The sequence below is a fragment of the Struthio camelus genome, chromosome 24 (genome assembly GCF_040807025.1).
Source record: "Struthio camelus isolate bStrCam1 chromosome 24, bStrCam1.hap1, whole genome shotgun sequence".
NCBI lineage: Eukaryota > Metazoa > Chordata > Aves > Struthioniformes > Struthionidae > Struthio > Struthio camelus.
Genome location: NC_090965.1, coordinates 7,265,325 through 7,278,449, shown reverse-complemented (window position 1 = coordinate 7,278,449; position 13,125 = coordinate 7,265,325). Strand labels below are relative to the sequence as shown.

At 40.1% G+C, this 13,125-nt stretch overlaps 1 protein-coding gene across 1 annotated transcript; it reads left to right on the top strand.

Moving 5' to 3' along the window:
• The first annotated feature begins 4,419 nt into the window (after positions 1-4,419).
• Positions 4,420-12,001, top strand: LEMD1 (LEM domain containing 1). Its single transcript, XM_068918514.1, has 7 exons — positions 4,420-5,294; positions 5,577-5,708; positions 7,173-7,246; positions 7,998-8,081; positions 8,782-8,880; positions 10,264-10,349; positions 11,615-12,001. The coding sequence occupies exons 1-7, from the start codon at positions 5,144-5,146 to the stop codon at positions 11,874-11,876; spliced, it is 888 nt and encodes a 295-aa protein (XP_068774615.1). The 5' UTR covers positions 4,420-5,143; the 3' UTR covers positions 11,877-12,001.
• Positions 12,002-13,125: the final 1,124 nt, after the last annotated feature.

Genomic DNA, 13,125 nt, shown 5'->3' with positions numbered 1-13,125 from the left:
GGGGATACTTGCAAACTAGCAGCTTCTGAAAGTCTCACTGATTTTATCCATGTTAGGATTGGTACAGCTTCTTTCTACAGAAATCTAAACTTGTGGGCAGATAGCAACTAGAAAGTGGATCGGTTACAAACTCAAGGTGGATTCCAGAGGGTGCCCCTGCCCTGGAGGTCCTTTGCCAGCTTGTCGAGCTTTTAAAGCGTGTTCTGTTGCTTTTCAAAGGAAGAGATGAGATTAGCTGTACAAAAATAACTCTTCAGTTAATGGGAAAGCAATGAAAATGACTAGATGCCACTGTTGGGTGTGTAAGTAAACTCGAGAAGAGGGAACTGTTTCACCATGAAATGTTTTAACTGTAGGCGCTGCTCTGAAGGGCAGAGGAAAACGGTTTTAGAGTAAACTTTTCAAAGTTGCTACTTGACTTGATCTTCCATCAGCTGCTTCTGATGCCATTAGAAAATATCCAGTCTTCTCGATGTACTGATTGTAGACGTGTGCCACCTCACAGTGCCAGAGCACGGTGACGAGGTTGTAGTTTGGCAGATCCTAGAGGACTGAACCACCAGTAACTGGAGCACAGCTTTTAGGCAATCCTGCGTGATGCGTGTTTCCCGTGATATTTTGTGGCGTAAGCAGTGTGTGTGTGAGGTGTTGTATGTGTCTCCTTTTTTAATCAAAGCATTTAAGGCAGTAGTTGAGCTAGACGAGTTTTTAGAATTAGAGATAACACAATGTCCCTTGTGTAACTTTTTTCTTGACTTTGCTATGGTGGGATTATGCCAGCTGTAGCTATGAAGTACTTTATTTTAAACTGTTTTGGATTCGGAGGGAGCAGTACATGCAAAGTCTAATTTTCAGGATAGGTAAAGCTTCTAAAGGGTCATTAACCCTAACTGCTGTAACCTGTTGAGAAGATGATGGGTTTTTTACAGCTGAGTTCCTTTACTCTTGATCTCTTCTTCACTGAATGGCTGCTTCTGTCTTGACTAGCTTTTCCACAGAATGTCGTTGTTTTATAATAGCACATACCAATGATGCTTTGAGCTTCTGTTTTCACAAACGTTATCTTTATTTTAGAAAAGAATACCAGAATAAAGTTTTCTATTTATTGCCCTGCACTATCTTCACTGATATGATTTAATTAAGAGAAAATGGTTGGGCAGAAACAGTCTTATATCTGAAAGCATTTGTCAGCAGCAATGTGCTCTCTGAAATGTGCTATATTAAAGCTATTCAGATGATGACTGCAAGATATGTTTAAACCTCACTTCATAGGTTTGAATAATATGATGTGTGTGTTTGCTGTATGGCTGCTGATTAAAACGTGCATGTAATTGGCTTGGGATTTAACTTGACAGTGGGAAGTGCTTAAAGCAAGTTAATGTAACCCCTTAAAAGGATAAACAAATAAAACTTGAATATTCATCTTATGTCTCTTCAAAGTTCTGTTGCTATTCCATAGGTAGGGCTTTTAGCAAAAAGGGTTTGAGATCACTGTTAGATGTGTCTCTCCCTTTGATGGGACAGCTATTTTCTTTGAAGAAGATCTTCATAGCTGAAGTGAGTATATAGTCTTTGTTCTTTTTTGTATGTAATTAGATGGACTTTCCCGAGGAAGATGTGATTTAGGACTTCATAATTAACACTCTTATTCTAAGTTAAATACCAAACCTGATACCAAGATACCTGTGTTCTGTTCGCTTATTTCTCGTGCTTCCTTTTGAAACAAGAAACATCCTAAGGCAGCTGTGCTTTTGCTTGATACCTTTACTGAATGTTCAGTGCTAACTGAGTAGGATGACTTAATGCAAAGGAGAATGAAGGCTATTGAATAACTGCTCATTTATTTGAGGGGGGAAAAAAAATACTACTTGACCAAAGGACTTCTTACATGCATGTTGATTTTAATGCCAGCTGCTTAGTAAATGCTTTTTTTTAATGTTCAGAAATATACACCTGACTGTTTGGGGGTAAAAGGACCTCTAATGTGTTCTGCAGAAGGTATTTCTTATGTTTAACTCACCAAAACTGTTCTAATATTAGCTAGTTTCAGAGAGCTTGGTTAGTATAATAGCTGAGGGAATGTCAGCACTTGAAAATGCTTTCTGCTTTCTATTTCCTTGTCTTTTGGTGTTTTTAAATTGAATGGGTGTACCGCAATTTTCTTCCTAAACCTTCCATCAGTAATGGTATCTGAGAGTATCACAGTGCAAACATCTTCCCTCTATAACGTGTTCTCCAGGGATTGGTCTTATTTCTTAAAAGTTTCAAGCGTTAGGTCTCTTGATCTTTATTGGGAAGACTTTAAGGTGTGATCAGTCTGAAGGAATTTGTTATTTATAGTCATCCTGTTCCTGCTATACATCCTTAGTTCCCTTAACCTTACCACCTTAAATCCTTCTAGTCTCTTTTTTTGTCATTCTTCTGGATTCCCTTGTCTCTAACTACTGTACAGTGTCCCTTAGCTCTCCTTTTTGCCCTTCTGAAGGAAAAAAAAAAAGTACTTCTGTTGCTTTTACTACTTGATATAAACCTTGGACTTTTTCCAGACATTATTGATGTGTCTTTCAAATTTTGCTTCTATAGAAACTTATGGATTAGCTTTTCTTGGATACACTTGTTTACATTGCATGAGAGTAGAACGATTTTTCTCCTCAGGTTTCTTTTTGATTAACCAGTAGTGAAGTCATAATCTGATTTGACCTAATGTGGTTACCGTGGAAGTTTGTGATGTCACAGACTGATCGCTAATGTTTTGTGGTGGGGTAAGGGCTCTTAGGAAAAGGATGCCCTTTTAACATCTGTTGCTGCTTTCATTAACAACCAGAATTTCAACTGATCATGTGAGAAGGTAAGTGGATTCCTCTGAAATACTAGAACACTTTATTTTGGGTAAACATCCCCTACCTCTGAATTTTGTGCTGGCGTAGCTGAGATGTGCAATCCCTCATAGTAGAGCTACGCTACTGTGATGGAGTAGAGCTCCAGCAGTGGAGAGTGACTTTCTTTTTGGTTGGGGCAAATTCACCATCACTTCAAACTGAAATGGTCTTTCTAGGGAGTTAACTTTAAGTGATTAACCTTGGTAAGGTAAAAGGATGCTGTAGAAGAGTGGCATTAATGGGAGAAAATCTTCTTGTGAAAATCAAATTTACTGTTACATAGTTCTTAATATCCCTAGAGAAAAATATGAATTTAAATATAGACTTTAGGCCTTCACTAACAGACACTTTAAAAAGAGGTTAACTCACTCTGATTGTCTTGTAATGTGCAACTATGTTGTAGTGATTGGCCATGCATCATAAAAACATGAAAACAATAGGACAAAGTGCTTGTATGTTGCTCAACTCAGGTAAGTGTAACTTCTTAATCAAATGAGCTGAATAAAAACTTTTAAGGAATGATTGAGGCCTTTATTTTTCTTCTGATGCAATGCATTGAGGATTGATTAAATTTTCCAGATCTTTTGGTGTTGAGGTTCAGGATGTAGTTGTAGTGCCCTTGTTTAGATGGACTATGATACAAGACAGAAACCTACGTTGTCCGTTCCAGTTGTGATTCACTGGGGGCAGTGCCCATCTTTCTCCTTTGGTTCTGCATTTGTCAGCCAGCAAACAAGAGGTCTCTGAAATGGTACCCAGAGGTGCGCAGCTTTGCCACTGCTGCCAGTGCTTCCTCCATTGCTCCTGAGGTTTCTTCTGACACTTGTTAGGTGTTGAGAAATTAAATGGGAAAATCGCCAATGTTTGGCGAGGATCTAATGAAGAGAGAACTGATGCTGAAAGGGCTCTGTTTATAGAAAACCTCGTCTTTCTGCACCACCTTTCATCTGGGTATTTGCTACTAATGTTTGCATAGACCTATGACTTGGACTTTGTGCCCTGTGAGATGGGTCTGTTACTTGCTAGCCACACGGCAATGGAAACAAAGGCTAAGTGAATGCGTTGAAGTTGTTTCATTTTATCTTGCTCCAGTTGCTTTGCTTAGTAGTATAAAGTGGGGAAAGAGTGGGATTCCGGAAAGCAATCTGGAAAGGCACATAGATCAAATCTGAAGCCTTTTTCCTTGTAAGGGGAAGCAAATGAGAGGTGTGGCTTTTGCTCCTTAAAACAGTCTCTGATCTCTGGAGATTTTTTTTTTTAATTGGGATGGCGCATGTTATAATCAAAATCGGGTCACGAGAGACCAGTGCATGAAGGAGCAGCTGTTGCATGCAGTCATGCACAATATTTCTGTGGTAGAAATGATTTATTTAGTCTGTGTAATATATATGGAAATGTGCTGCAGGAGCATTGCTGAAAATAACACATTGTATTCAAACAGCCCGAATGAAGCTGATCTCTGATTTGTCGATCTTGCATGCCTTTTTCTTTTTGTGATATGTCAAATAAACAGAGACTTTCTACCTTTTATTTCTGGTAGCAGTACTTGGCTGTGTTTGATCTGTGTGTATACACTTCTCTTTGACGTATCTGAATGGGATACCTTCACCACTGAAAGCGTAAGCTGAATGAAGGGTGCCGCAGAGAGGCGTAGAGAAAGAAAACAAAATCCGGCTGCAGAAGCATTCTGGGTGAACAAATAAAGGAGACAGAATCGAGAGAACAATGAAAGGGGCAAACCGTTTCAGAAGGCTTAAATACTTCAAAAAATCTGAGCTGAAGGGGACACTCGGTGCTTCTGCATATGTGCAAATTATCTCACTGGCTGGATAATTTGTGCCAGTAACTTAGTTCTACATGATTCATTCCAGTAAAAATGGTAGAGCAGACTAGTATATTTAAATCCTTTGTTTCTGCTTTGGAAAATTCCTCTCGGTTTGTGTAGACAATCTTTTATTTAGTTTAACTGTAATTGTCAATTACCCATATTCATCAACTAAATGCAATTTGCTACCTATGATTTGCTATCTAGCTTAGTGTGAGAGGGCTGAATAGGCAGATGTTAAAGTCTTCCTTGGATGGAAGTGTTGGGCATTTAGAAACCATTCCAACAGTGGCAGGAATTCCAGAACTTTCTTAATCACCGATATTGGATAGACAAATGTGACTTACGAAGCAAGAGGGTGAAAGCTGACGGATGCCTTTCAAACTGTGGTAAATATTTGTACTGCACGCTTGCTTCAAAGGCTGTGCCCTGGGAAGAGATGGCCCAAGTTACGGTCGGCGTGCTGGTAAAAGAACCAGAAGAAAATGTAGACCAACCCAGCCCGGAGGAACTCGATGTTAAGCGTTTGAGTGACAGCGAACTGCAGGAACAGCTCATCTTGTATGGAGCCGAACCTGGACCAATACTACGTATGCACCGAAGGAATTATGGTTGGATGGGGTTCATACAGCAATAAAATTCAACCTAAGGAGTATTAATTTGGGGTGATTGGGGAGAGGCTGGATGAGAAGGTAAAGGAGATCGACATAACGCTGAAAGACGAAAGTGGTGCTAAAAATCAGCTCCTTTAAAGGAAATGGTCAAGTTTTCAGCCGTCCTCTTCAATGAGGACTTAAACGCTGACCCTCGGATGCTACCACAACTTTAGCACAGTAAGCATAAATTCTTGTGTTCCAAATGATCTATTTTAGCTTCCACAAGGACACTTTATGAGAATAAGCTTCTGCAGTTGATGGATCAAAGCACGCTAGCCTGCTGCAGTAAGCCAGATGAAAGTGAACACCTTGATCAGAGCTCAGAAGATGAGGATCAAGAAGAACAAGGTATGGTATTGTCATTTCAGAATGACAACATAAAAAAGGTCCTAGTCTTCACAAAGCCACATCTTTGCTTAGTGTTGTTTGAGAGGTATGCTTAAAATCCTCCGCGGCAAACTACAAAAGGTCTTTAGATACCTAAAGATACAGTATATCAATTGAAATTAAATTCTCAAAATTTTGAGAGGGGGAGGGGAGGAAGTACCAGTTTAGTGAAAGAAAGAATTAGTTCTTCCTTGGGAAATCAAGAATGCCCGTGGTATGTAACTAGTATTAATAGTACCTTTAATTGAATTGGACTCTTCAGCAGTAACAGTATCTTATTTCTCTCCTATTGTCAATCTGTACGGGAATTACAAAGCAACTCCCTCTACAGTAGGCTTAGTCTGTTCCTTCAGGAATTCTTGAAACCGCGTGGTTCGTGTTCTGTCTCTCCCGCCCAGTAACGTTTATTACCGCAAATCCATGCGCTGGCCTTGTTACTTGATACGTGTCTGTCTCCTTCAATTCAGGATACATACCAGAGAAATTATTAAGAATAATTCTGGTGACCAGTGTCTCACTGACTACTGAAACTAATGGGTTTTTGATCTGCCTGGGAATTCCTATGTTACCATCAAGGTGCTTGAAATAATCTTAGAAGAAAACAGAATTGTTTTTACTTAAGTAGAACACACTCTTTTTTTTTTTTTTAAACTCAGAAATGCTTTTGGGGAGTGGTACTAAATAGTTTTCCCTCTTTTGTGGTATCCTTTGAAGCTCTTTTCAAAAATGAAGCCAAACTTCACATTTATTTTACAGACTATAATGAATATCTAGCTTTGTTTAAGCAATTAGCTTGTAGGGTGACTTCTGTTGCTGCTTTAAAAAAAAAAAAAAAAGTTCCAAAATCCTGAGCGGTTTAAACATGTTTTGAAAAAACACTAAGCCAACAGCTGTGCATCGGACTAAGCTGACGGTATAGCAGCTGTCATAACAAAAGCAGAGCTGGTTCAAACACAGCTTCCTTGTATAGTGATTGAAAATGATTTAAAGGAAAAGATTATTTACTGATTTTACTGTATTAAGCTTTGGGGATGGATAAGTGACTGCTCACTTGTTTTTGGTATGTGATCCCACCAGATGAGCAGGCTCTTAATCGCTTCTTTACTCAACTTGAAGACCTGAACACGTTTTGACACACAGCTCTGCTGCTTGCTGCTGGCTTTGCTGTTTCTGTAACTGTTTTGTAGGTGCCTGCTTGAATGCTGCTTGATCGATGGCAAGTCATTTTAACATGCACACAAACCGCATCCGTATCCAAACAATACCCCAGTGAAGGCACAGGAGGGTAATTAAGCAATGCAGTATGTAAAGGTGGCCTAAAGTATAGCTTTTCAAAGTATCAAATTATGCAACCTGGTATCGATATTTTGGAGAATTCACTCATTTTAAGGCACTTGCTTTTTTTTTTTTTCTTCCCTCATTCAGAGAGAAGTGCTCAAGTAATACTTGAAACAAAAGACTTCAAAGTGACAGCAGCCTGTGCCTCTGGCCATTGTAAAGTAAGTAATCTGCTAGTGCATGAATATTTTATGTATCTGCAGCTAAATGAAGGAAATTACGAGTTGATATAAACCGATGTTCTTTGTGTTAGCCTCATGACAAATGTGGCAATTACCTCCAATCAGTTAGTTATAGCATGCTTCTGCAGTCTGCCTTCCCCTTTCTTGAGCTTTGTATACCATTAGTTAGCCAGCTAAGGTGTGTAAGAGTATGCCAAGCTTATGTTTTCTAGGACACCCGAGTAACTGTAGATGGAGACTTAGCAGTGTATTCAAAATACAACGTGGACTCTGATGCAGTCCTTAGTGTTTCGTGTGTTAAATAATGACTCGGTTTAAAAGGGCTACCACCATAGCATATGAACGGAGACCCGCTATGAGTGCCTAAGCAGCTTCTGAGCACAGCGCTGCAAGTAACTTGCCCCAGGTCACCTGAAGAATCTTCAGTGGCTCAGGGAACTAAGCTGGCTCTCCTGCCTGGTACCTGCTCTTTCACCCGCGCTCCTTTTTACCTCTTTCATTGCTCCTCGAGTTAGAAGGGAAGTCCTGGTGGAAGTAGTTTTCTTCAGTGTCTTATAGCACTGGGAGACAGCTGGAAAGAGGAGTGCATTTATTTAATGCACAGTTAAACCCATCCGTACTGAAGAAATGCTTTCTCGTTATGCTATTGCAACATACGTTGACCTTTAACATAGTGAAAGTCACTAGTGTTTTCTCAGTATTTCTTGCTGCCTTCTCTTTTGCTTTATAGCCTTCATACCAGGAGGTGCCTGAACGCCACAAGAAACTTCTGTCGCCTAATGCAGATCACAGTCTTGCCAAGATAATGGCAGAGGCAAGTATCTGTCCTTGCTACATATTAATTTTGTTATGCCTTTGCGTCTAGCGTTCCACAAATCTTAGAGAGCTTCAGCTGGATTTCCATTGCTATCTCATGCTTCGGACTTTCCAGCAGTGATAAATGCAGGTAGCCAGGTCCATTTGTGGCATTAAAACATTAAACTCGACTTACTTGCGCTTTGTCTATTTGGACAGTCTTAACAGCTTTCAATGCATACTTGATATATTTGTAAGAGTAATTCCTTTGTGAAATTGCTAGCTGATGACAATGAAGTGGTTTCATTGATGCCACGCAGTAATAGTCCATATTTTATACAGATGCGCACACGATTTTGAAATACAGAACAAGTAGATAAAGGATTATTAATTAAAGTAGAAGCTATATACTTTATCCTTATCATTACCTAGTCATCTGAAAGCTGGAGGATTGCTTTACTCCTCACTTATGCGATGCAAATGATTCCAGGCTCTTAGTTACATTCTCTTAAATCAATTTTGCATTGTAACTGTAGGTGTAGACTTGTCACAAGTGGAAGAATTGCAAGGTTCTTATTTAAAGCCATACAAGTAACTGCAGAGAACATGGGTTTTTATTGTATGGTGTTCAGTACTTTGTGGCAACTCTCTCCACGAGAGGCTTTAATTATGTACGTCCAGCCTTCATTGACAAATGTCTCTCTCGAAAATGTTAACAGCTAGAACAAATACTGCCGGAGGATAAGTTGCTAGTACATCGGACACAGGGACAAAAGAGATCAGGTGGCAGCAGTCCCAAGGCTGTTCGCAGGACAAAGGTATTATGGCATTGTTAACTTACAGCATTACCCCTCCTGCCCTTCCTCTCACCACAAGGTACAATGCTCAGACCAGTGTCCCAGCCCAAAAGGTGTGAAGAGTCACGGAATCTTGCTGTAATCTACTAATACAGCATTACAAAAGTGCATCCTTTGGTCTTTTATTCAATCTTAATGTCAGAAATCTTCTATTTTACCTGAATTTATCTAAGGTGTACTTCACAGTGCCGTTTAAGGATCCTGAGCTATCTCTGAGCAAGTGAGCTTGTATGCCAGAGGATTTCGGTCAGCGCGGCATGATGTTCCCCATGAGGCATTTCACTTCCTTCTCAGCATAGTCTATAGACTAGAAGATAACCATCTTAAAGATGGCGTGCCCTTTGAAGAAAACATTTAGGAGGAACTTTCTGGTGTAGTTGTAGAATAAATTCCACTTAGCACTTAGAAATCAGCAAGGGGTCATCTTGAAGCAGGATATTCTGAGGAGGTAACGCTTATTTTTTAAGCCCAAACGCTTTTGCCCAAACACTTGTATAAAATTGTTAACGAAATTTATTGGAGTGCAGTTTTTGGTTTGGGCTTCAACCCGGGAAACGCACTCTGTTGCATACTGTTAAGTATGACGGCTAAATCTTCACATGGCACAGCCATCAGTCTCTTTGGCACAAGGTTTTCTGTCTCTGTGGCACCCAGCACAACGGGACTCTGGTCCTGAGGGAGGCTCTTGAGCGTTAATGTAACAGGAATGTTGATTATGTCAGTGTTTTTCTTGCATACAGATGAGCTTGTTGAGCTGCTGTGATTAGATGATGTGTCTAGAGGCAAAGTACTGTATATTGTGCATTCTTTGCTAAATAAATCTATTTAAAGTAGTCTTTTTTCCAGCAGGTTAAGAAAGTGGTGAACAAGAATGCAGTGACTTTCTGAACACCGATTATTATTTCAAAGGCATCTGAGTTAGACAAAGTAAACTACAGGCAACGAATCTTCATTTTAACCTAATTTCTTGGTGGTTTTAAGTACTTCACAAAGGTGTGGGGTTTTTTTGTTTTTTCTGTCTGCAGAACAGCCCACTTTGAGATCATTTCAAGGCAGCTTCCATTCACTGACATGCATCTCATGAAGAAATAACGTGGTGTTTCTTATTTCTGGAGCACCATTCCTATTAGACTCCTATGATCGCTGATATGCATTTACTGTTTCTCATTAGTCTTGTTCTGATAGTTTCAGGCCTGCAAAGAGAAGCATCCTCCCCTTGAAATTAAGGTGGCCTTGTTATTTTAGTCATCTGCAGCTTGTTTGGTAGCTTTGCTTGCTAGAGATGGAAAAACTCCTACCTTAAGCCTGTTAAATCTTTCACTATCAACATTATTCTCTAATCAGGCAGGTGAAGCATCTAGTGATGGAACTGGCAAAGATGATAAAGATGAGACATGGTTTGCTGATCCTTGGTCTTCTATAGGAATCAGGTAATGCGTATTTAGCTTGTGTCTTTCTCTTGTTGTTGGCCACTTTTGGTTTGTTTTGGCATTTTGGAGATTTTTCCCTCATGGTTACCTGCAGAGTAACATCTCTGAAAGAACAGAATTTATGGAAGTTCTTGCTTAGAAGAGAAGGCTTTAGCTGAGAAATTGCTGGAGCGAGATAGACAAGACACTCTCTGAAGTTGAAGAGTGCCTGAAGTGCGATGTTTAAGTTTCATCTGGCGTTCCTGTGAGCCCACTGCAATGTAATCATAAACAGCAAAGCAACAGTGTTGTATAATTGAATCTGCCCACCCTTCCAAAACTTCTGCCCTTCTCTGAATCTCAGAGCAAATATGACACTTGTGCAGATGTTCTAGTCATAAGAGCACTTTTTTCAGTGCTCAGAAAAACACTTCACAGAATGGCATTGTCTGGCTGAAGGGATACCGTTTCAGTACAATCTGTTTCAAGAGTGCGTTAAAGTGAGACACTAACAATTGGCATGGAGGTGGGGAGGGAGAAGGCCTGCTTCCTTTAATGGACGAGCTCTAGGTAGATTGTAAATGCGGGTGACCTTTTAACAATTTACCACTTAAACACTGAAATCAGAGCTGTCTCCTCAGACTCCTTAGACTCTCTGAGGTTTCAATTCCCTTTTACCACTTTGTAAAGAAATATTGCCATTTGTCAAGAGTTTTGCATAGACAGAAGAGTGAGCACTGGGAGACCATCTCCTGCTGCTGTTAGAAAATCATGAAGGAAAAACTTTTTTTAATCTTCTTGTATGGGAGTACATGAGACAAAAGGGTTCCTGACCTGTGGGTTTTGCTTCAGCTAGAGGCTATCCCAGAACAGTGTGCTTCCCAGGGCTACTTTGCTAGCAATTTCTACAGCAAGAAATAGCAAGCATGTGCCAAATGCTGACTGGAAACACTTTTGCTAATTGTTACGAAAGCTCACTGCATCTTAGATGCCCTTTGCTAGGTATAAAGTACAGTACGGGAGTTCAGCAACACTGGGTTATCCTTCTACATGTCATGCTCAAAAAGCTACTCCTTGCATTGATTTCAAAAGACTTATATTTTATAACCAGAGGACTTGCTTTGGCTTTTTTATTCTGTCCTAATTGCAAGATTCCTTTTCTTCAGCTGGTGGTAAGTTTCTGTTAGAGCTTGTGTGGTATGTCTAAAAGAGAACAGATGTTGGTTCAGTAGGGTTAATGATGAGAGTCCCAGGTTATCAGAAACAACATCTTCTCATAACCACAGCAGGAAAAGACCAGAGAAGGAGGATGGGCAGTCATCAGCCCAGAAGAACATGGAGACTTTTAAAGTGGAAAAAGAGAGGTTTGTGCTGGAAAAGGAGAATTACAGAGCAAGAGCAGCACCGGAAGAGACCTCTCGAAGTCTGATACCAATGCCTGTAAGGATTGCAATATTTGCCATCTTTGTGTTTGTGCTCTTTGTGTATGTAACTATGGAGATTGACCCAAACAATCCACTCATAAACTTCATCCTGCGAAGAGGATAAGAGCAGTGTCCTGATGACATAAGCAGTGTTTAGTGATGACTACAAAACTGAAGAATGCACTTTTCTCCCCCTGTTACTTGTGAACAAGCTCTTTAGGTAGTGAATTAAAAGGCTGCTAGGAGGGGAAGATTGTCTGTGACTTGTCTTTGCTTAGTGTTCATTATATACAGTAGTTCATAATTCCTGGACATGTGACTTGCTTTCCTGAAGCCAAGTTCACATGTGAACGCACACTTTGTGTCTCAGCTAGAGTTCCTTCCCTTGGAAGGGTTTAGGGTTCTACGTGGTTTTGGGGTTTTTCCATCTTTGAGATCCTCAGCTCCTATGAGCTTTGGTTGTTTCATGTTTATGAAACACCAGCTATAAGTTGGGGGAATACATTGCTTGCCAACCTGGCAAGACAGGCAGTGCTTCTGGCCTCATACAAGCCAAGAGGGATCAAGGGAGGATTTACTCCATCTTAACTACTCCTGGAAAAATGTTCTTGCCCCTTCAAGTCTAAAAGATCTTACTAAAAAGAGTATGGTGGAAGTAATAACCTGTCAGTAGCAGCCTCCCACCATTCATCAAAGGTGGCCTGAATTTTGAATGTAGTGTTCTCTTAAGTTAGACACTTAAGATTTAAATGAGTAGTGTATTTCAGGGGTTAAGATCAAGCTGAGGCCTTTTGGTGTCTTTTCCTTTCGTAGCAGAAATGCAGTACTTCGAGCTTGGCATGTAATCTGAAGAAACATACTGAAGCACCCTGAAATTGCTCTAGGCGTTTGATCTAAAAACTGTGCTTTTTTTTTCCCCTCCCTGTTAGTCCTGGCATATTTTGGGAAAGAGAATCTAGTATCCTTAAGTCTGACACTCTGGTTTAGGAGGAAGATTCTTCCTATGTAAGTAATGACACAGTAAGCTAGTGGTATGATATAGTGAGTGGCTTCCTTAATTCTTCTAAGTCATTTTGCTTTATCTTGAAGACGTGTGCACTCTGAAATCTTTACCTCAAATCTTGGATATGGCTTTAATGCGAGATAAGGGGTTACCTCTACTCTAATTAGGATAAATGGTAATAAATGAAGAGAGGGGGTTTGATTCCTCTAGCACTCTTGAGGCTGTGGAATTAAAAAGTAACTGGCTTCCCACTCAGGTGTGGTGTTAGCCCCGTGTTCTCAGATGTTTCCTTCACAAAGTTCACTTTCCAGTTTAGCAAGTGCAATGAAAGCGGAATGTGCTATATTTTTGCATGGTGTTGTGTTTATAG

Bases quoted from the DNA above. Each gene is read 5' to 3' on its own strand.
- LEMD1 (XM_068918514.1), top strand. From the start codon at position 5,144: ATGGCCCAAGTTACGGTCGGCGTGCTGGTAAAAGAACCAGAAGAAAAT. The intron at 5,295-5,576 runs GTATGCACCGAA...GATCTATTTTAG, and splicing joins CGAACCTGGACCAATACTAC to CTTCCACAAGGACACTTTAT. The intron at 8,881-10,263 runs GTATTATGGCAT...TTCTCTAATCAG, and splicing joins AGGCTGTTCGCAGGACAAAG to GCAGGTGAAGCATCTAGTGA.